Source organism: Littorina saxatilis, linkage group LG2 (genome assembly GCF_037325665.1).
Source record: "Littorina saxatilis isolate snail1 linkage group LG2, US_GU_Lsax_2.0, whole genome shotgun sequence".
Taxonomy (NCBI): Eukaryota; Metazoa; Mollusca; class Gastropoda; order Littorinimorpha; family Littorinidae; genus Littorina; species Littorina saxatilis.
This window is the reverse complement of record NC_090246.1, coordinates 83,761,622-83,784,800: the sequence shown is the minus strand read 5'-3', so window position 1 is coordinate 83,784,800 and position 23,179 is coordinate 83,761,622. Positions and strand designations below refer to the sequence as shown.

Here is a 23,179-nt window from a genome sequence, read left to right as displayed (position 1 = left end):
TATGGTTGCACTGAGCTATAATTGGACAGCACGAACAGTGAAGAAAAGTAGATTTACCTGGAATTTTGGCTCGATGTTTATCTATCGCCAGCTCATGGCGGGTGGGGCTGGGGGGAGATGGTGGAAACCATAGCTGACTAGAAACTAATTAACTCTGATGATAGCGTGCATGTAATTAATAAACATTTAACATTATCGTGATATTATCTGCCAGATTTTGCTCGTACTCGTGCACCCATTCTTGGCAACGAGGTGCATTTACTGTTACCTTAGGTTATTTTTAAAACACGATTGCTGTGCAAAAATGTTAAGCTCTCATTGTATATACACTGTGTACAAGTTTTTATATAAGATTCCTGCCTGCTTCGTCACAACACATCATATAAACGCACACATGTAGTCGACACTGAATATTCAGTGCATGCATACGAATTAGTCATGTTGCGCATGTCACATGCATTTCATAATGTTCTTCCTGTTTCGTTGATGAATCAGTACAGCGGACAGACACACACACACACATGCAGTAAGGAGGGTTAATTGGAATCTGACACAATATATATATTTTAAAACAACCTTTAATTTCAATACAAAAGCAGACAATAAACAAGTACACGACGTAATAATATGTGATTCGTTGCACTCGATTGTAGTCAGTTACAGCTGAAACAGCACACACAGATCTATTGAAAGCACTCACTATCACTATTTTTTGTAAAATGAACGATGAATAAATATATGCTGCCTTTTAAGTTCATGATTAGAAACAAAATTGTAAGGGTATAATTAGTATGAATATACTTCACCATATAAAGCACCATACGTGTCTATCGTTCTGTCGTTTGATGTGTGTGTGTGAGTCCTCACCAGACCTGTTTACCCTAAACCTGAGGCAAGAGTACTTTTTCAAAAAGTTGAGTGTATTTGGTGTACTTTGCAAGCAAAGCCATATGGGCTAGGGAAAACGTACGCGTGGGTGCAACCGTGTTTGTGTAAGAATAGCATGTCTTGTGAACATCTTCAGAATTTAACTCCTTCCGATACAACAGGGATAAAACAATTTTATTTACCTGTCAGTTTATAACATTATAACCAGTGTCTTCCAAGCAGATTGATAATGAAAAGATGAAGTTCGTGAAATAACATCTGCGGTTGACAGTGGCAAGTTCATTTTTACAATCATCTCAGAAAACATTGCTTCAGCACGGACTACAGCCTTTTCTTCTGGCAGGATTTGCTTTGCGGGAATGAACTTCATAATTCCTTGGCAGCTTTCAGCGGATTTCTTTGCAGCAACCTTGTCCATGTGAGTTTTGGAACTGCGGTGTCGTTCGATGTCATATTTCCCAGCATGGGCAACGGAGAAATCTGATTTACAATACTTGCAGTGTGCATGACTTTTTCCCATAGTAGACTCCACAATTCCTGGCTCTTTCTTATATTTCTCCAAGAAAATCTGCTGCTTCTGCTGTTTAAACTTGGTACAGTCATCCGAAACTGGCACATTTTACCGCTTCATTTTCCCACGATTGTCCTGACGATCGCTTGTGCCAACAACTGAACAAGGTTTCCACAGCTGAAGACTCGCTGTCATGGTTATCTCCCTTCGACCGAAACCGGTATCAGTTGTACCATCCCGTAATCAGCACACCAACACCGGAAAACGTATTCTAGACTTGTTCTTATGCGTATTTTGTGCGTGTGTCGCGTATTTGCGTACTGATAATAATTTGGCGTACAAAATACGCCCAAATCGTACTGGTAAACAGGTCTGCCTCACACATGAGTGAGTGTGTGCGTGTCAGTGGGATGAACCAGGTAAGCGAAGCCTGCACAGGCATGGGAATTGAAAAAAGTAAAAAAGGCTGAAAATTTGTAAGTAATGGCAAAGTCGACGGCGCGAAGCGCCTAGCCCTGCTAGGGGAGTTCGGGGGCATGCCCCCCCCCCCCCCCCCCGGAATTGTTTTCTCCAAAGAACCCAAATGGTGCAATTTGGTGTCATGTAAGCTCCAAGTTTGCCATTAAATTCAGTTTTTAGAACCATTTTTGCCTCCCCCATTTATTTTTTCGGCGGACACTTTTGCTTTTTCGGCGGAACAAAAAAAAAATTCGGCGAAAATTTGCCTTTCGGCGAACAATTCCCAAGCCTGCTGCATCTGGACTGCAAATAAACGTTTCTTCCTCGCCCACTTGCCACCGTTGTCTTCATAGTAAGATCAACCTTTCGGTGGAAACGTTCTAAAACTACAAAACCGGAAGGAAGTGGATAGAATGACCTTGGGTTAGGTCACCAGCCCTTATAACTCTGCCTTCAGTACAGCTTGACTTGACACAGAAACAACCCCGAGGTATAAAAAAAAACTCAGTGTGTGAACAGCGTACTTGCCATTGGCGAAGGGGAACACCCTGAAAGAACTCCTGCTTTTTAAAGAGCTCGGAGTGGAAATACCAAATAAGTAACCAAGAAAAACAAACGTTTGTGTGGGCGGGAGGGTGGAGTGTGTGTGTGTGTGTGTGTGTGTCTCTCTCTCTCTCTCTCACTGACTCTCACTGACTCTCTCTTTCTCTCTCTCTCTCTGTTCGTCCGGTGGTTATCTGCTCCATTTTTACCACATTTTTGTGGTTCTCCAGAAATCAGCAAAGTCAAACACAGGAACCCTGAATTTCCGGACGAGGGGTTTAACCCGTGAGAATATGCTCAAGGTCGTAATGGACACTGGTGTCCTCCTGGCCTCGTGCCGAGCTGTGGTAGTGTTCCTGTGCACAGAGGTAGTCGGGAGGTGGTACTTGCAGCGCACTGCAAAGTCTTCTCCAGTCTTCGTACTGTGTCGTTCTAACTGCAATTCCTGCATCGCTGCAAATACCAAAATGAAATAATTATGGGTTTAACAGAATGTTAATAATAGTAATAATAAATATTTTTTTCTATAGCGCGAATCCCAGCAATTAGCTCCAGGCGATTAGACTCAAAATTAAGGATAAGCAACTATAGGGCACGAACTCAAGCAAAAACCTGTTTCACGTGACCTAGATAACACATTACACAAATATTCACGATGTTGGACATCCGGGGGAGGGGAGGTGAATACAAATTCAAAACAGAGGAATCTATATCTGGGATGACGATGACGATATTAATGTCGACGACGACAAAAAATTATCGTGATGCAGACGATGACGATGGCGATGGTGATGATAATGATGATGACGATGATGATGATGCTGACAACAACGATGTTTTTGCAGTCCTTCGATGTTCTGCTCGTGGCTGGTGATGATGATGATGATGACGACGATGATGATGCTGACGACGACGATTATGACGATGATGATAGGTAATCTCACCGAAGTTTTTGCAGTCCTTCGATGTTCTGCTCGTGGCTGTAGATGGGAACCAGTCGGTGCCTATGCCCCTGATGTCGGCAAGACAGCCGTCGGATCCAGTGGAAGGACGAAAAGACCACAGAGACTTCAACACCAGAGTCCACCAGGGTCTTAAGTTCTTCTCTGTACCCCTTAGCGCACCTTTGCATAGATAACGCAAAAATAATCAGCACAAATGAACATTACTAATAATCTAATTGGGAGGAGGAGAAAAAAGTCAATGAATAACAATGACTTGCAAATCAAGTTTGACGAGATACGCTTTGGAAAGTTAAGCAGTCTATACATTTAAATTCATACAAATTAAGATTCGTCCAGCTCAAAACATAGAAGAATGCACTTATTCACTTCAATCAACAACCCATTTTTGCACTATTTCTGATTCAACAAAATATATATCATTATGCCTTACCCAGAACAAGGGCTAGCGTTCTGCATGATAATGATGGACTTGAGTGTTTCTCTCTTTGTGACAGGCAGCTGATTCCGCAGATATTTTAATAGGGCTTCCTCTGCGTGGAGGCTGCTGGCGTTCTCAAACAGAGGAGAATGCAACATGGTTTCACCTTCTTCGCTTCCAAAGTGTAGCCAGTAGATGGCCAAGTACTTCTTTCCGTAAGTTTCTACGCCACACGTTAGCAGTATTTCAAAAAGTTTGTATCTTTCTAGATTTGTTGGCGCACTCAAGCTCAGCGGTAACGCGGATTCTTGTTCCATTGCTGACATACTGTGTGGGGTACCACTAGGATTTGGGATACCATTTTGTTGCCATTCAAGATTTCCAGGTCCTATTTGTTGCCAGTCAGGATTTCCAGGACCTATCCGAAGCCAGTCAGGATTTCTGGCATCCTGTTGTAAGTACGGAGAGTCAAACTGGCTATAACTCTGAGGAACTCTCGGCTGTCCAGCGTTTTCTACCCATGGACGCCACTGAGGTCGTGGATTTCCCAGGTACGGTCGTTGGAAGTGTTCTTGCTGCGTTGGACAAGACGGTTGAAAGCGAAAGCCGTTTGGGAACTCTTGATTCCTGAAGGCGAAAGAGCCTTGGCCTCCTCTCCCCCCTTGAGACCTTTGATCGGCATAGCCTCCTCCACGTGGTCGATACGACTGAAAGAGGTAGGTAAGGTAAGGTGAGGTAAGGTGAGGTAAGGTAGGGTAAGGTAAGCTAGGTAAGATAAGGTATGGTAAGGTATGGTAAGGTAAGGTAAGGTAAGGTAAGGTAATCTAAAGTGAAGGATATGGTGTTTGCCTCCTTAAGCGCATCTTTTCAAGCTGGAGAGATGTCTCCTACACAAACAAGAAATTCCTCCGAGGTAGGAAAAACACCCCCGTCCTTACCATTCTCACTGCCACCAACTGAGAAGGTTATTTCCCTTTGACCATTAATATGTCCCTCTATAAGTCCTTGTAGAATCTTAATCCACCAATAACTCCCTAACCGTGTGTTTGACTGGTCCCAATTATTGTAAGGACCGTCTCAGGAATGTATAGAACCTGTTCACCAAGTTTGGTGACGATCGGTCCGTTCATTCTTGAGATCTATATGCGAACACAAACACACAAACAAACAAACAAACAAACACATCGACCGAATCCTATACACACCCCTATACCGGGGGTGTAAAAAGGGCGGTGATATCCTTAATTCACAAAGGAAAGGATCTGTCACGAGATAATTTAAATAATTGGAGACCCATTTCTCTCACTAATACTGATTACAAAATATTTGCAAAATGTCTGGCACATCGCCTTGGGTCTGTTGTTTCTAGTATTATATCAGAGGACCAGGTTGGTTTCATTAAAGGTAGAAAAGCGAGTGATATTATTCGATTAATTGATGATGTAACAGATTTTATGAATTGTAATAATAAGCCAGGCATTCTCCTTGGTCTGGATTTTGCACGAGCTTTTGATTCAATATCAAAGGAATATATGATTTGGGCATTTAAAAAATTTGGTTTTGGTGGAAATTTTTTAAATTGGGTAAAAGTATTAATGAATAATACCACAAGTTGTATTAATTACGTTGGTTGGATTTCCGAGGAATTCGACGTATTAACCGGGATCCGTCAGGGGTGTAATTTTTCTCCGATGGCCTTCGTCCTTGGCCTTGAACTCCTAGCCATTAAAATCCGCAGTGATCAGACCATAAAAGGACTGAATTTTCCATCATTTGATCGAGAGAGAAACATGGAATATGTGTTAAAACTGGCAATGTATGCAGACGGCGTAACACTGTTTCTCAAAGACAAACACGACCTGCAACAGGTATTATTGATAGTAAAACAGTTCTCGTATATTTCAAATTTAAATTTGAATCAAAATAAAACCGAAGCAATGTGGTTGGGATCCATGAAGAACAGCCCAGAACAATGTTGTAATATAAAATGGACAAAACAGTTAAAGATTTTGGGTATTATATTTAGGAATGATATTGTTGCTTCTGACATTGAAGAAAACTGGTCAAAACGTTTTGATAGAATTGAAAGAATTGTTGGAATGTGGTCAAGAAGAAATTTAAGTATTAGCGGTAAATTGTGCATTTATTAAAACATTTTTGATATACGTTTTTCAGGCACTCTCTGCTCCGACAAAAGTGCTTGACAGACTGAACACTATCCTCTTTAAATTTCTGTGGAAACGTAAGTATTCAAACACTAAAGCTTTTGAGAAGGTTAAACGAACAGTTTTGTGTGATAAATTAGAAATGGGCGGTATTAACATGATAAACATGCATGATATGCAGACATCCTTTTTGTTATGCTGGGCAGCTAGGCTACAGCAAACAGATTTTCAAAATTGGAAATTAGTTCCAAGACATTATTATGACGTTCTTGGAAGTCGTCTGTGTTGTTTTCAATCAACTGCAACCCCGATATATGGATAGACGGTAATATTGTCCAGTATGAACAGATTTGTACCATTGTTGGTTATAGCGCCACACGGCTTTTTGAGTATAATGCTTTGCACACGGCCCTCCGCGCGCGTGCGCTGCGAGAGGACACAGCCAACGGAAACGCCAGCGACGAATCTGGGCCCTGTCTACAAGACCTGTTAAAAAAAACCTTCCCCGAACAGTTCCGCGCTATTTTAACAAATGCACTAGAAAAGCAAGCGTACCCTGCTCTGTAAAATTCTGGTTACATAAATATAATATTTCCATTGACGAGAAATATTGGCTCTTGGCAATTAAATGTACAAGCGAGGAAAGATTAAAGTTGCTTCAATGGAAAATATTACATAATATTTACCCCACAAACATTTTACTCCACAAGATGAAGTTGAAAGAAAATAATTTGTGTAGTCTTTGTAACGAAATAGATTATATTGAGCACTTTTTTTGGAAATGTAGAAAAATGAGGTTATTTTGGGAACATGTTATTAGATGTATTTTTGTTAATACGAAAGAAAATGTTATATTAACATAACATGATGTGTTGTTTGGTTATTTACCAGGAATGCATACCCCAACAAACAAAATTATAAATCATATTTTGTTGATAGCAAAAATGTGTATCAGCAAGTTTAGATATGGTAGGCCTATTGATTTAAATATAATGTTTAATTGCGAATTAGGGTTGAGACGTTTGAGTATTTTGTAAATGAAAATGATTAAGTATATGTGCATATGCATATGTATGTGTGTGTGTGGATTCATGATTATGTTGATGTCGCAAATTTTGACACCGCAGACACAACCGCATAGATTAATACATTTTTGTCCATTTATGTATTGTAAGAATTCGCGCCAAAAGTAAATGTTAAATGTGCTGTGCCACAGATTAATGTACATTTAAACATACAGATACCAAGTGTGTTATATAATGTTATTGTTTATCGATTAAAAGGGCACGCTTAAGGCTGGAGTTCACACCTGAGGCCATATTTCAAAGTGGTTAGGCAGTTTTAAAGGTTTGTTTTTATGTTAGTTCAGTGTTTTGTTTATCAGGAAAAAACAAAATGAATAGAGCTTGTCGCGCAAAATTTTGAGATAGCGACTGAAGTTTGAGCATAGGTATGAGATTTTTTCACGCAAACCCTACTGAAGAAATTGTGATATTGTATTGTGAATATGTTAACAAAAAAACAATCGGATGATCAGAAACTGAAGAAGAGAAATAGGGAAGCAAAATAGAACATCAAACATAGTGATTTTACAGGTGAATTTGGAAAAAAACCCTTATGTATCCATTTTTGAAGCCCAATTTGAAGCATGGAACACAGTCAAACATAAATTAAAAGTGTTAAAGTGGTTACAGTGTTCAGAAATAGTGTTACATAACAAGTTGAGTTATCCCTCTTCACAAATTTTAAGAGAAATACACCTCTTGTCGCGCAAAATTTTGAACTGTGATGCTTTTACTACCCCCACCCCCTACTCATTTTTCAGAAAAGAGTGCATATTATCTTCCAAATAGACAAGCAAGGTAGTCAGATGATCAAAACTTCAGAACAAAAATAGGGAAGCAAAATAGAACATGCAACATAGTGATTTAACTGGTGAATTCAGAAAAAAAACACTTTTTTACTCATTTTATTAGTTGAATTTAAAGCTTGGAAGACAGAAATAAATAAATTCAAAGTGCAAAACTGGTTACAATGTTCAGAAATAGTGTTAGATACCAAGTTGAGTTATCCCTCTTCATCACAGTTAAAAGAAACGCACCTATTGTCGCGCACAATCTTGAACTGTGATGCTTTTACTACCCCTACCCCCTAACCATTCTTCAGAAAAGAGTGCATATTATCTTCCAAATAGAAAGGAAAGGTAATCAGATGATCAAAAACTTCAGAACAGAAATAGGGAAGCAAAAAAGAACACCCAACAGAGTGATTTAGCTGTTGAATTCAGAAAAAACCCACTTGTTTACTCATTTTATAAGCTGAATTTAAAGCTTGGATGACAGAAAAAAATAAATTAAAAGTGCTAAAGTGGTTACAGTGTTCAGAAATAGTGTTAGATACCAAGTTGAGTTATCCCTCTTCATCACAGTTAAAAGAAACGCACCTCTTGTCACGCAAAATCTTGAACTGTGATGCTTTTACTACCCCTACCCCCTACCCATTCTTCAGAAAAGAGTGCATATTATCTTCCAAATAGAAAGGCAAGGTAATCAGATGATCAAAAACTTGAGAACAGAAATAGGGAAGCAAAAAAGAACACCCAACAGAGTGATTTAGCTGTTGAATTCAGAAAAAACCCACTTGTTTACTCATTTTATAAGCTGAATTTAAAGCTTGGATGACAGAAAAAAATAAATTAAAAGTGCTAAAGTGGTTACAGTGTTCAGAAATAGTGTTAGATACCAAGTTGAGTTATCCCTCTTCATCACAGTTAAAAGAAACGCACCTCTTGTCGCGCACAATCTTGAACTGTGATGCTTTTACTACCCCTACCCCCTTCCCATTCTTCAGAAAAGAGTGCATATTATCTTCCAAATAGAAAGGCAAGGTAATCAGATGATCAAAACCTTCAGAACAGAAATAGGGAAGCAAAAAAGAACACCCAACAGAGTTATTTAACTGTTGAATTCAGAAAAAACACACTTGTTTACTCATTTTGTAAGCTGAATTCAAAACTTGGATGACAGAAAAAAATAAATTAACAGTGCTAAAGTGGTTACAGTGTTCAGAAATAGTGTTAGATACCAAGTTTAGTTATCCCTCTTCATCACAGTTAAAAGAAACACACCTCTTGTCGCGCAAAATCTTGAACTGTGATGCTTTTACTTCCCCCACCCCCTACCCATTTTTCAGAAAAGAGTGCATATTGTCTTCCAAATAGAAAAGCAAGGTAGTCAGATGATCAAAAACTTCAGAACAGAAATAGGGAAGCAAAATAGAACATCCAACATAGTAATTTAACTGTTGAATTCAGAAAAAACCCACTTTTTTACTCATTTTATTAGCTGAATTTAAAGCTTGGAAGACAGAAACAAAATTAAAAGTGCTAATGTGGTTACAGTGTTCAGAAATAGTGTTAGATACCAAGTTCAGTTATCCCTCTTCATCACAGTTAAAAGAAACACACCTCTTGTCGCGCAAAATCTTGAACTTTGATGCTTTTACTACCCCCACCCCCTACCTATTTTTCAGAAAAGAGTGCATATTATCTTACAAATAGGAAAGCAAGGTAATCAGATGATCAAAAACTTAAGATAAATAGGGAAGCAAAATAGAATATCCAACATAGTGATTTAACTGTTGAATTAAAAAAAACACCTTTTTTTTCTTTTTTTTGAAGCTGAATTAGAAGTTTGGAATTCCTCCGAAAGCGGCGTATGGCTGCCTAAATGGCGGGGTAAAAACGGTCATACATGTAAAAATCCACTCGTGTTAAAAACATGAGTGAACGTGGGAGTCTAAGGCAATGAACGAAGAAGAAGAGGAGGAGAAGAAGAAGAAGTTTGGAAGACAGAAAAAATAAATTAAAAGTGCTAAAGTGGTTACAGTGGTTACAGTGTTCAGAAATAGTGTTAGATACCAAGTTGAGTTGTCGCTCTTTATCACAGTTAAAAGAAACACACCTCTTGTCGCGCACAATCTTGAACTGTGATCCTTTTACTACCCCCGCCCCCTACCCATTTGAACACAAAAGAGTGTATATTCTCTTCCAATTAGAAAAATAAGTAATTTGCAACTGGACATTTTTAAAATACATATTTTCTGTCAGTCCAAGGATTGCTTAGTCCATTAAAAACAAACAGACTAGGATTTAGCGCACCCATTTTAAGAAAAAGTTAACATGATAATTGATATATATATATATATATATATATATATATATATATCAGACTTTTTTTATGCAATTACTACTGAAGATTCCAGACCAGGTAAAACAATCATTTTATATTCTTTGTCACATTTTTTACTTTTTTTTTAATAAATTTATCTATAGCGAGTCTTGTCTCTTTCAGTCTTTGTGTCATTTAGTTAGCTGTGTCACTCGAATTTCTTTGTCAGGCTGAAACTTAGCTGTTGCGTTGAAGTCTGCTGTGTGTGTTTGGGTCCAAAGCAACTTTCACATTCTCATCTACACATTCTCATCTACACACTCACGTTACTCACACAATTATACAATTCTACCCACAGAGGCGTTCGGGGATGGGGGTCTCGCACTCGGGCGAATCACACCACAAAATACAAAGTATAACGTACACAGATTTTTCTATTGAACCAAAAGGCAAATTAAATCATGAATAAATCAATCAAGCAAAACTTCCACACAATGACACATTCACTCTCGGTTCACACTGCGCTCTGGGCATGCACACTTGGCAGCACGTATACGTTCCGACGCCGTTTGTCTTCCTGCAAGTCCAGCACAGGCACACGATTGTCCAAGAATCACAATAATCCTCGTGAATGTCACAGCAGGCATAGTAAGGTTACGTAGAAAAGTCCAAAAGGGTGCGTTAATGGTGGTAATCCGGCACACACACACACTGACACTGACACACACACTCCGGTTTGGTAAGTTACCTGATACATAATGTAGCCTGTAGATTTAACGGGGAGACTGATCAGACAGGAAGAGTAATACTTTCACATTTCCGATGTTCAGCGATAAACTTGTTTTCTTCGAGAGTTCGATCTTCGTGCGATTCTGGCACCAAGAACGTTAAAAAAACACAGGATATCATCATGATGCCTCTCTACAAAAACCAGGTCTAGGAAGGGTTGGTTGAAAGTGACGGTCGGCGACGGTCGGCAACGGTCGGCGACGGTCGGCAACGGTCGGCGACGGTCGGCGACGGTCGGCAACGGTCGGCGACGGTCGGCAACTACAAACTTAGGAGAGGGGGTCAAATGGGGAAAACAACACCGAGAAGAGAGAGGGAGAGAGAGAGAGGCTTAGGAGAAGGTGTCAGGTGAGGGAGAAGAAAGAGAGAGATTCAGGGGGCTTAGGAGAGGGGGTCAAATGGGGAAAACAACACCGAGAAGAGAGAGGGAGAGAGAGAGAGAGGCTTAGGAGAAGGTGTCAGGTGAGGGAGAAGAAAGAGAGAGATTCAGGGGGCTTAGGAGAGGGGGTCAAATGGGGAAAACAACAGAGAGAGAGGGAGAGAGAGAGTGTTTACAAACACATACTGTGGGATTCAATGTAACACGCAAAATCTTTATTCGCTAAACAAAATCTAAGTTCAACGTTTGTTAATTCATCAATCGTACAGATCTTAACAATAAGCTACCGGTATGGGAAAAAACATTCCTGTCATTTTAGGTCAACTAATCTTAATTATCTAAGGCTAAATAGGGCTTGGCCAGATGTAAGCCTAAGTATCTAGTTTAATTTTATGGTCATTCTGTGAAATGGGGCCGAGGATGATCGCCGGTGACTCGTTGCTTCTTCGACGAAGGAGTTATGTGTACCCAACATGCTTTGGATTTTGTTTTGGTCAGTGTTATAGTTATATTTAACTATAACACTGACAAAAACAAGAAGAGCAAACGCTCGATCGAGTCACTTTCGCAGTTCTGAATTTTTTTTTTTTTTTTTTTTTTTTTTTTTTTTTTTTTTTTTTTTTTCCAGACTTAAGTTTTATTCTATGATCAGTAAATCTTTTTTTATTATTTTTTTTTTTAATTTTTTTTTTTAACATTTTATTTCCTTTATATACACCTAAACACAGCATAGCATACATCATACACCGAGTTTGTCAACAAAGCGCATACACACGTACATACCTAGACAAGACGCAGACATAGACAGTAGGGTGGGATGTTGAAAAGACAGGGGATATGGAAGGGGGGGGGGGGGGGGAGTTGTAACTGAGGTTGGGGGAGGGGAGGGGGGTAGGTGGGGGCGGTGGTCACAATTTAGCCTCCAAGTATACATGGGGTTTAATTATCGGCATAAAAGTATTGTATAACCTGTTATGAGTAAATGGGTCAGGGGGTATCACATTCAAAAATGTTCATACGAAATCAATCAATACAATTATCCTATAGCATCAATGAAAAAAGTGTCTATATAAACACCACTCTTTTTCAAATTTACCATAATAAGAAGAGCAAACGCTCGATCGAGTCACTTTCGCAGTTCTGAATATTATATGAGGCATCAGATGGACAGGAAGAAATTGCTATTCACAACACAATACAGATGTAAATAATTTGATGTAAAGAATAATCCTATAAAGTTTGAATCAAATCCGATGAATAGTTTCAGAGATATGATATTTCAATTTTTTTCCTTCAAGACATACCTGTGACCTTGAAAAAGGTCAAAGGTCACCAAAGCAGACGTCAAAGTGTAGAGGTCACTGGGAGTCACGTTCACATAAAATTTGAGCCCGGTCACTTTTATAGTTTCCGAGAAAAGCCCAACGTTAAGTTGTGTGTTGCCGAACAGAAAAGGCTAGTTATCTCCCTTGTTTTTCTGATAACGTTCGTAAAAGGCTACAGATGTAAATACTTTGATGTAAAGAATAATCCTACAAAGTTTCAATCACATCCGATGAACTTTGTCAAAGATATAAAATGTCTAATTTTTCCTTTGACGCTGACCTGTGACCTTGAAAAAGGTCAAAGGTCAACGAAACCATCGTTAAAGTGTAGAGGTCATTGGAGGTCACGACTAAACAAAATATGAGCCCGATCGCTTTGATAGTTTCCGAGAAAAGTCCAACGTTAAGGTGGTGTCTACGGACGGCCGGCCGGACGGCCGGCCGGCCGGCCGGACAGACTAACACTGACCGATTACATAGAGTCACTTTTTCTCAAGTGACTCAAAAAATTCCAAAGCATGTTGGGTCGGCCTGTGGCCGTAACCAGCAGCTCCCCAAGATTGTACGTCTTATCAATACTTACGACAACTTTCTACCCAGAGCAAAGTTCCCGTAAATCAGCCAGCTGCTCATCCAAAAACAAGATGATGGAGGGGGACAATTTTATGGTTCTTCCTCACGGTTCGAGGGTGACTATTCATTTCCAAGTTTCATCCTTTTTGCGGTGGCTGTCCTCTCTGCTCTTTTTCGTTTCCTCTGGCCGGGTTTCTTTCCTTTTGTTGGTGTTCCAGTGACGTGGAAGCATGATGAGCTGCTCTGAACAGAACCAGGGGGCCTGACAGATTGTCTGAGAGTCGCAATGTGCTTTCTTTTCTGTACTTCTGTCATGGCAACCCATAAGTTTCCTTGCAGCAGTTTGTGCGTATTGTGTGGAGCCAGTTGAAACTCTCCACGGCCAATGATGGCGCGTGCTATTTCCACTTGTTGAGCTTTGGCCAATGTTCTCAGCTTATTGATCAGGTCAGGAAGCTCTCTCGGTTTCCACTCAACCATGTGCTTCAGCGTATGGTTAAGCGACTCAGCATTATTGTTGGTCCAATGCGTGTCTTGTAGTTGGCCATTTCAGTGGAGCTTCAGGACATGGTCATGGATCTGCTGCGCTATCCTGTTGAGATAGCGTGTGTCTTGTTCAGGCCACATCGTTGTCAGGTTTTCCAATCTGACATCAAATGTGACCTCGTCCGATGAGTTTGATAGCCCTTCTGCTCCAAAGAGTTGGTGAATCAGTAAGTTCCTCTGTCTGGAAGCAACGCCAACTTTGTCTTTCAAGTGTCTGGCAACATTTTTCTTCAGATGGAGTGTGCACAATGCCAGGCTGGAGTTTGGAAAAGCACACTGAATTGCTCTTGTAATTGAGAGAGAGAGAGAGAGAGAGAGAGAGAGAGAGAGAGAGAGAGAGAGAGAGAGAGAGAGAGAGAGAGAGAGAGAGAGAGAGAGAGAGGTATGATACTGACTTCACATTCGATACTACTCCCATTTTCAGTGTCGTCGCAGCAGATGCCACATGGCCACGTCTGTTTCCTTCGAGGCATTATCATGGAGTGTTACAGAATGTAGCCAAGTAAAGACCGTGGCAATGCCGGGTATGTCATTAACTCGGGTATACAATAGAGTGAACTGTTTTATTGACTCATACTGTTTTATTATTCGCTTGTGAACAGACGCTCACTCAAAAGAAAAAAAAATTAAAGAGAGAGAAAGAGAGAGGGTTTGTTTCGGTGCAACACTTGTTTTTTGTCGTCGTAACTCGGGTATACAATAGAGTGAACTTTTTGAGTGAACTGATTTATTATTCACGTGTGAACAGACGCTCGCTCAAAATAAAAATCAAAACTTGACTAAATAAAAAAAATCAAAGAGGGAGAGAGGGTTTGTTTTGGTGCAACACTTGTTTTTTGTCGCCGACCGTTGCCGACCGTTGCCGACCGTCCGACCGTTGCCGACCGTCACTTTCAACCAACCGGTCTAGGAACTCTTCATCTAAAGTCAGTCAGTATTAACCTCCTCAACACAATCCTCATCTTGTCCCATAGTGATTTCTGCCGCCAACCCAGAACATGTGGTTCTCAACTCAAAAGACCGATTTGTCGTCTTCCGGCATTGCGAAATTCAGATCTACCCCAACTTCGTGCATTGATCTGAGCAATAAAATGTAGATGCGATAATCTGCAAACATCTCTTCAACACAATCTGCATCTTGTCCCATCGTGATTTCTGTCGGCAAAGAACATGTGGTTCTCAACTCACAAGACCAATTTGTCATCTTCCAGTGTGAAATTCTGATCTGCCCCAAGTACGTGCAATAAAATGTAGAAGCGATAATCTGAAAAAAATCTGTTCGCGTGAACGCTGCCACGTTGTCATCAGTCCAATGTCTTTTATCCAGAGCAGGGACGAACACACTTTTTCATCAGCAGTTTGTTATGTTTATCCGCAGACTGCTTTCCATTACTTGTCTGTTTTAGATTGACTCGTATGGTTCTTCAGCCCAGGCAAGAAGTGCTTGTTTACAGTGACACGTTCTCACGCACGACATGTCGTAAATGCAAGTTCTAACGATTGTTTTTTATTGCACTGATAGAGAATGTCGATAGTTGTAAACTTCTGACATTTCCTAATGTTTATTTCATTATTTTGCATACGGATATGGCTAATAAGTGGATAATCTGTTACGACACGAAACGCGTTCTAAATCCGGGAAGGGAGGCTACTCCAGCGTACTGTCAGGTGTGTTCTAATACCTTAATTAAGCGTCTTCCCAAAAGTCAAAAAAAAAAAGAAAAAAGAAAAAAGGTAAGGTAATTGCATCTGGGACATTGTTAAAGGCAGTCTTTCTCGCGAAAACTGTTCGGCTTACGATGATCTCAGATTTAATTTTAGCCACCTTAAAACGGGCAAATTAAATTACCAGACAAACATCGATGTTGTTTTGTGTTCGTTAGGATATCATGCTGCTGATATAGATATATTTCTCATTTCTCATTACTTTATTGTCCCATCGCTGGGAAATTCGGGTCGCTTCCTCCCAGTGGAAAGCTAGCAGCAACGGAGTCGCGCTACCCAGGTGTCTGCGTGTTTAGGTGTATTCAGCCACCTGCACTTATGGCAGAATGACCAAGGTCTTTTACGTGCCATTGTGATGACACGGGGGTGGGACATGGCTTCCGTCTCTGGGTCTGCACATAAAGTTGACCCCTGTCCGTCCCGGCCCGAATTCGAACCTGCGACCTTCCGATCACAAGTCCAGTGCTCTACCAACTGAGCTACCGGGCCCCCATGACCTCCCCTCTTTGTCTCTGTAAATGTACTCTAGGTATATTTCTTGTATTTTCATTGTTCTCTTGTTACATCTATGATGTAACTGTTGCACTCTTATAACACATAAAATAGTGGATAAATAAGGGTGCACGAAATACATCATAGCTGGCTCTACTTTCTGTCGTTCTTGACATTCCAAAATGCACATGTACCTGTCGACCGGATGTGCAAGGGGTTACCACGCTTTTGAGAACTTGCGCGAGAGTCGTGCTCTCCCAACTAAAACAGAAGTCAAACTAGCAATCGTTAAAAACCCAGTCCGTCCGTTCAGGCTATGCTCTTGTGAAGTTACAGGCGTGCTCGGTAGACACACCCTTATCGGTACATCATCGACTACGATTGTTCTCTGGACAAGCTGTTTAATGCATTTTGCGAGTATTTCTCAGTAGCTCTTCACGCGGCGCAGTAGGCAATCAAGTCACCATTATGCACCGACTTGACATAGATCAACATGGTGCCTTTAGAATAAGGTATGTGCAGATTAAGCCCTCAGTGCCTCATCTGAACAGACAACTAAAGCTTGATGTTTCCGTCACACTTTGTCTTTTAGATCTTCAGGGGATATACAGGTTACAACACTCGTGATTTTTTATATGGCTTGTATTTCAGTCAAGACCCAGCGGTAATATCAAAGGGACTCACTCGTGTTGTAACCTCTATATCTATTACTTTTAAGTCAGCTACGCGGTACTAGCCCCCATTCCGACGACAACAACAACAACAACAACAACAAAACAACAACAATCAATGAGAAAAAGAAAATTAATAGCTTACCATTTTCACCGTGTGGATCGATGTACCTGAGGTTTTTTGTTCGGAACTCAACCACAACCAACCGTTCACTTCTGCCTAAACGATGACAAACTGACAACGAAAGTTAACTTCGTGTGAAAAGTCTTGTGTTCGTAAAGCGTCTATTCATTTGGGAAAGTGCCGCAAGGGGCTTACCGGGATTTCATACAAAGGTACCAGAAGTCGGACATAATTCCTGCATTGTACGACCAGGGACCTATATTTAGATAATATAGGTCTATGGTACGACAAAGCAAACATACCACCCCCCCCCCCCCCCCCCCCCCGCAGCTATAATTGTACAGCACGAAAGGAAAGTAGATTTACCTGGAGTTTTGGCTCGATGTTTTTCTATCGCCAGCTCATGGCGGGTGGGGCTGGGGGGGAGATGGTGGAAACCATAGCTGATTAAAAACTAATTAACTCTGATGATAGCGTGCATGTAATCAATAAACATTTAACATTATCGTGATATTATCTGCCAGTCTTTGCTAGTACTCGTACACCCATTCTCAGCAATGAGTTGCATTTGCTGTCGCCTCAGGTTATTTTTCAAACACGATTGACTGATGTGCACTGGCATGTGGCGAATGTTGACAGTAAATAGCTGGGACCTCCGAATTAACGCTACAATCTTGCCGAGAATGCCTCAAAACGATACTTATGTTACCGTCGCCTGGCTAGTGTGATGTAAAGCTTGAAACATTCTCATTCGTTTATCACAGACACATAGGGCTGACTTTGTAATGAAAAAAACTATGGAACATTGAAGCAAACGAAGACAAAAATTGTAAGCTATAAAAACAAATTGAAGTCGATGAATTTGGGGTTGTTACATATGTCGCCAAATTCGAGAATATACACGTAGGGGAAGGGCCCCCTAATATGGACCACTTTTTGTTTCATGCTAATTGCTAGCTTGTTTTCTTGCGAAGAAGTTTAATTTTGTGCTTGGTAGTTGTTCTCTCTTTAGTTAACCGTTAGACCAAATTAGAGCGACTTAGCTTTGATAGACATTCAGCAAAAATGAAATACAGACAAATTCACAACAATATTTAGGACCCTGGACGCCTAATAAAGTGAAGAGGCCACCACGAATCATTATAAAAAGCATGTTATACTTTAAAACAACATGATACAACTCAATGTGCGAGTCATATTAATTTAAATATGCATAAGATTTATTTGTTTCGGTTCTTTAAATACATTATTTGAAGCACAACAAGAACGTAAAAAACCTTATCAAAAAAAGAGAGAAAATAAAGGAAATTTTTAATTTTCACGTTTGGTTTATTTTGTAAAGGCTTGACGGCTCGTTATAGGTTATTTTCAGCAAGCTTCTTAATGCATGACTGAATCCAGTCATCTTAATCTTTTCGCTTTTGACTGGCCTATAATGTCACAAGAGAAAGTTTGACTCACTAAAAGCAAGAGTATTCAGTCCTTCACATCCCATACAAACCCGACAGTCATTTTCAAACATCGTTTTTTTCCAACTCTAAACAAAATGCTTTTGATGTGAAAGTATGATCTTATTCCACGTGCACGGGAAAGAATACATCTTTAAAACACGATTATAAAATCCATTCCATTTCTTCTTGACAAGAATGACGTGTGTACATTGTAAGGAAACAAATCGTTTGAGGGTTTTTGGTGTAACGATCACCCAAAGTAAGGCATTATGTGAGAAGAGCAGCTTAACATTTCAAAGCCGATCGCGGTCAACCAGTTAAACCGGTTCTGTTATAGATAGAGCAAACTCACGGGGGATAACCGGTCAAAGGCCGAACAGAAGCCGAAGGCCGCTCATGACACGTGTGAAGGCAAGTTTTGTCTGTTTTCTAGGTATTGTTTGATTTATGTCGGGATTTAAGGTAAGCTACTGATTCAGCGATGACTAAATTTGTTTCTCGATGCATAACAAGTCAGGGAGCGATTGATATTTTCCCGTAAATAACCTTCAAAGCTGAAAATGTCCGCGATCGAGCACCGGAAATGGCTGTTCGATGGGTTTTGCAAGTAGAAATGTGCTTTATTTCACCAAATCAGCTCGTATTTGGTGTGGATATGGGATTCTAGAGGACGAAGGAGTCATAAGAGGTGCAAAGAAGTGCTATTTGGGAGTAGAATAAATCTTCCGAGACAGTAGACAAGAGAAGGTCATATTTGAGAGAAGCGCGTAGGCCGATTGTCTTTCCGACAAGCGAATGATACAGCAGATTAATCATTCGTTTTGACCAGAAACCTAGTCTCTAGTTTTTATGAATGAGTTTTTTAATTAAAACAATCACGAGAACTCTCTCGCTTAGCCTAATGGCTGTTCGATGGGTTTCGCAAGTAGAAATGTGCTTTATTTCACCAAATCAGCTCGTATTTGACATCGGTTTGGTATATATATATATTTTCTAATCCTACCGCGAACTGGATAGCAGACGCGGCACGACTGTTGCACCACACTTTGAAGTAATCCCACACTTTGAAGTAAATTACTTCAAAGTGTGGGGATGTGCCCCACACTTTGAAGTAAACCCATTTTTTACTTCAAAGTACACTTTGAAGTAAACTCAGTTTTTACTTCAAAGTGTGGGGGGATCTTCCCACACTTTGAAGTAACTTACTTCAAAGCGTGGGACTTTTGCATCGCCTGTTTGAGCCTGATGATTTTGTCAAAAAAAATGGCAAAGTCTTTTGGATGAGTGAACAGAAAAAGTGAGCGAGCCAAGAAACATAGTGATGTTTGTTATCAGGCTTTAAGCAATGTCCCATTGTTGAGTGTGACGAAAACTCGTGGTGACGATTTTAAAACATGTTGGGTCACGCATGGTCCAATCTTACATGGTCCAATCTTACATGGTCCAACCTTACATGGTCCGACCTTACATGGTCCAATCTTACATGGTCCAATCTTACATGGTCCAACCTTACATGGTCCAATCTTGCATGGTCCAATCTTACATGGTCCAATCTTACATGGTCCAATCTTACATGGTCCAACCTTACATGGTCCAACCTTACATGGTCCAATCTTACATGGTCCAATCTTACATGGTCCAACCTTACATGGTCCAATCTTACATGGTCCAATCTGAGGTTGGACCATGTAAGGTTGGACCATGTAAGGTTGGACCATGTAAGATTGGACCATGTAAGGTTGGACCATGTAAGATTGGACCATGTAAGATTGGACCATGTAAGATTGGACCATGCAAGATTGGACCATGTAAGGTTGGACCATGTAAGATTGGACCATGTAAGATTGGACCATGTAAGGTTGGACCATGTAAGATTGGACCATGTAAGGTTGGACCATGTAAGGTTGGACCATGTAATTTACTTCAAAGTGTGGGATTACTTCAAAGTGTGGTGCAACAGTCGTGCCGCGTCTGCTATCCAGTTCGCGGTAGGATTAAAAAATATATATACTGAAAGACATAAATTCTGCAAATAGTGCATTGAACGATTTTGCTCTCAAACGAAAATCAGATTGAACCTGTAATTTGTAGTTGACATCTTGAGTGTTGGAGCAAATGTTTCACGCTGTCAGCGTGCGCTTTGCAGTATTGCTGATCCAGCCACAGCTCACTGTGCTAATAAAGACAATGGGCTGAACGGGAGACAATAACGTAAAAAAGATAGTGTATGGCCCTATAAAATGCAACTGGCTGTTTGGCTGTATCCAGATATCGCAATCATGCCACGACTTGATGAAGGAGAGAGACAGCAAGCGATTGGGATGCTTAAAGCTGGCCAAAGCATTGAACGTGATGAACACTGAACGTTTTCCGAAATCATTGCGCTTGGACTCAGTCACTTTTTTTGAAAAATTGTCATTTCATGATGTTCTATTCAAAATCAATTAAGCGAAGGTTTATAAACACTAAAATGGCCAATAAATAAAATATTCAAACATTGAAAACATTCACCACTGAGTTGATTTTTTGTGATTTTTTAAAGTTCTGTTTGCGGAATTTATGCCTCTCGGTATATATATATATACCAAACCGATGTCAAATACGAGCTGATTTGGTGAAATAAAGCACATTTCTACTTGCGAAACCCATCGAACAGCCATTAGGCTAAGCGAGAGAGTTCTCGTGATTGTTTTAATTAAAAAAACTCATTCATTAAAACTAGAGACTAGGTTTCTGGTCAAAACGAATGATTAATCTGCTGTATCATTCGCTTGTCGGAAAGACAATCGGCCTACGCGCATCTCTCAATTATGACCTTCTCTTGTCTATTGTCTCGGAAGATTTATTCTACTCCCAAATAGCACTTCTTTGCACCTCTTATGACTCCTTCGTCCTCCAGAATCCCGTACCCACACAAAAAACGAGCTGATTTGGTGAAATAAAGCACATTTCTACTTGCAAAACCCATCGAACAGCCATTTCCGATGCTCGATCGCGGACATTTTCAGCTTTGAAGGATATTTACGGGCAAATATCAATCGCTCTCTGACTTGTTATGCATCGAGAAACAAATTTAGTCATCGCTGAATCAGTAGCTTACCTTAAATCCCGACATAAATCAAACAATACCTAGAAAACAGACAAAACTTGCCTTCACACGTGTCATGAGCGGCCTTCGGCTTCTGTTCGGCCTTTGACAGGTTATCCCCCGTGAAACTATGAGGATGCAAATACAGAAAGTCTGCAATGGATTGAAAACAAGTCGCGTGAAGCGATATCAAAACATAAGGTCAATTTGTCGGCCTGAAACTAAAAGATCAACTCATACACACACACACAAAACGGGAATATTTATTACCAAGACTAGTAAAGGCTTGGCTAGCCGAAGATCGAAGGTCGCGCTGAGCTCCGCGAAGCATGCGAATATAGAACTGATTAATTTTGTGCACTTGTTCAAAGTAAACATGACACATCTATATATTATAGAGAACAATGCGATCATTTTTATATCAGTTATGATAATTTCAATTTCATTTTTGTTCTCTCGATTTTTTTAATCAGTGAACAAATTGTTCAATTAATGTTTGAGCTTCCAAGTTAAAATGCAGCCCACAGTCCGGACTCAGTCAAAGATTAATTGACCAAAACGCACCACTACCCTCGTCTCGATTCCCAGTCTATCTAAAAACATTTAGTCTATCTGAAAACATTTAGTAACAAGTCGCGTAAGGCGAAAATACAATATTTAGTCAAGTAGCTGTCGAACTCACAGAATGAAACTGAACGCAACGCAACGCAGCAAGACCGTATACTCGTAGCATCGTCACTCCACCGCCCGTGGCAAAGGCAGTGCACGTGGAATTGACAAGAAGAGCGGGGTATTCGTTGCGCTGAGAAGGATAGCACGCTTTTCTGTACCTCTCTTTGTTTTAACTTTCTGAGCGTGTTTTTAATCCAAACATATCATATCTATATATTTTTGGAATCAGGAACCGACAAGGAATAAGATGAAAGTGTTTTTAAATTGATTTCGAAAAAACAATTTTGATAATAATTTTTATATATTTAATTTTCAGAGCTTGTTTTTAATCCGAATATAACATATTTATATGTTTTTGGAATCAGCAAATGATGGAGAATAAGATAAACGTAAATTTGGATCGTTTTATAAATTTTTATTTTTTTTTACAATTTTCAGATTTTTAATGACCAAAGTCATTAATTAATTTTTAAGCCACCAAGCTGAAATGCAATACCGAACCCCGGGCTTCGTCGAAGAGTACTTGACCAAAATTTCAACCAATTTGGTTGAAAAATGAGGGCGTGACAGTGCCGCCTCAACTTTCACGAAAAGCCGGATGTGACGTCATCAAAGACATTTATCAAAAAAATGAAAAAAACGTTCGGGGATTTCATACCCAGGAACTCTCATGTCAAATTTCATAAAGATCGGTCCAGTAGTTTAGTCTGAATCGCTCTACACACACACACACACACACACACGCACACACACACGCACATACACCACGACCCTCGTTTCGATTCCCCCTCGATGTTAAAATATTTAGTCAAAACTTGACTAAATATAAAAAAAGGACGGATATATGAATTAATGCAAAAGTGAAAAAGCAAATGCAACAAAAGAAAGAAAAAAGGTTTATAAATAAAATAAGAAAGACAAAAAATAAAAACAGGTATTCTTCAAGACAACCACACCACGACGCATGTAAACACAAACACACACCGCCACCTCAAACGCAGACACACACACACAGTGCGCGTGCACGCGGGTGATAATTGCCTCTCTTCACATTCAGCAAAACATAATTATTCGTTTAGTCATTTCAGCAAAATCTGTCTCCTCAAATGTACATAAAGGCTTCACTTTATTCAAAACTACAATTTCACAAAGTTCGAATACCTGTGTGGAAATGTTTTTTACAGGCTTGCTGCTCCATCGAGATCTTTTCAATACAAACTACTACA

The 23,179-nt window shown here is 40.0% G+C and overlaps 2 protein-coding genes across 3 annotated transcripts in view; one reads left to right on the top strand and one right to left on the bottom strand.

Annotated features, from left to right (window-relative positions):
- LOC138959943 (N-acetylneuraminate (7)9-O-acetyltransferase-like) overlaps positions 1–23,179 on the top strand; it is a 167,038-nt gene that overhangs the window by 117,646 nt on the left and 26,213 nt on the right. The gene's annotated exons all lie outside the window — the stretch shown is intronic.
- On the bottom strand, positions 54–16,960 carry LOC138959937 (uncharacterized). Of its 2 annotated transcripts, XR_011453843.1 has the most exons (5): positions 16,764–16,960; positions 3,797–4,491; positions 3,346–3,525; positions 1,776–2,854; positions 54–862 (listed from the first exon to the last, which is right to left on the bottom strand). XR_011453843.1 is itself a non-coding variant. In XM_070331617.1 (4 exons), exons 1-4 carry the CDS (start codon positions 16,764–16,766, stop codon positions 2,680–2,682), a joined length of 1,053 nt encoding a protein of 350 aa, XP_070187718.1. In that variant the 5' UTR covers positions 16,767–16,960; the 3' UTR covers positions 1,074–2,679. The 2 variants fall into 2 exon arrangements, 1 of the variants encoding a protein (XP_070187718.1); XM_070331617.1 differs by lacking the exon at positions 54–862 and having other exon boundaries at positions 1,074–2,854.

Excerpts from the sequence above, each read along its gene's own strand:
- LOC138959937 (XM_070331617.1), bottom strand. Across the intron at positions 3,526-3,796 it reads AACGCTAGCCCTTGTTCTGG|GTGCGCTAAGGGGTACAGAG; the intron begins GTAAGGCATAAT and ends ATCTATGCAAAG. Across the intron at positions 2,855-3,345 it reads GAAGGACTGCAAAAACTTCG|CGATGCAGGAATTGCAGTTA; the intron begins GTGAGATTACCT and ends TGGTATTTGCAG.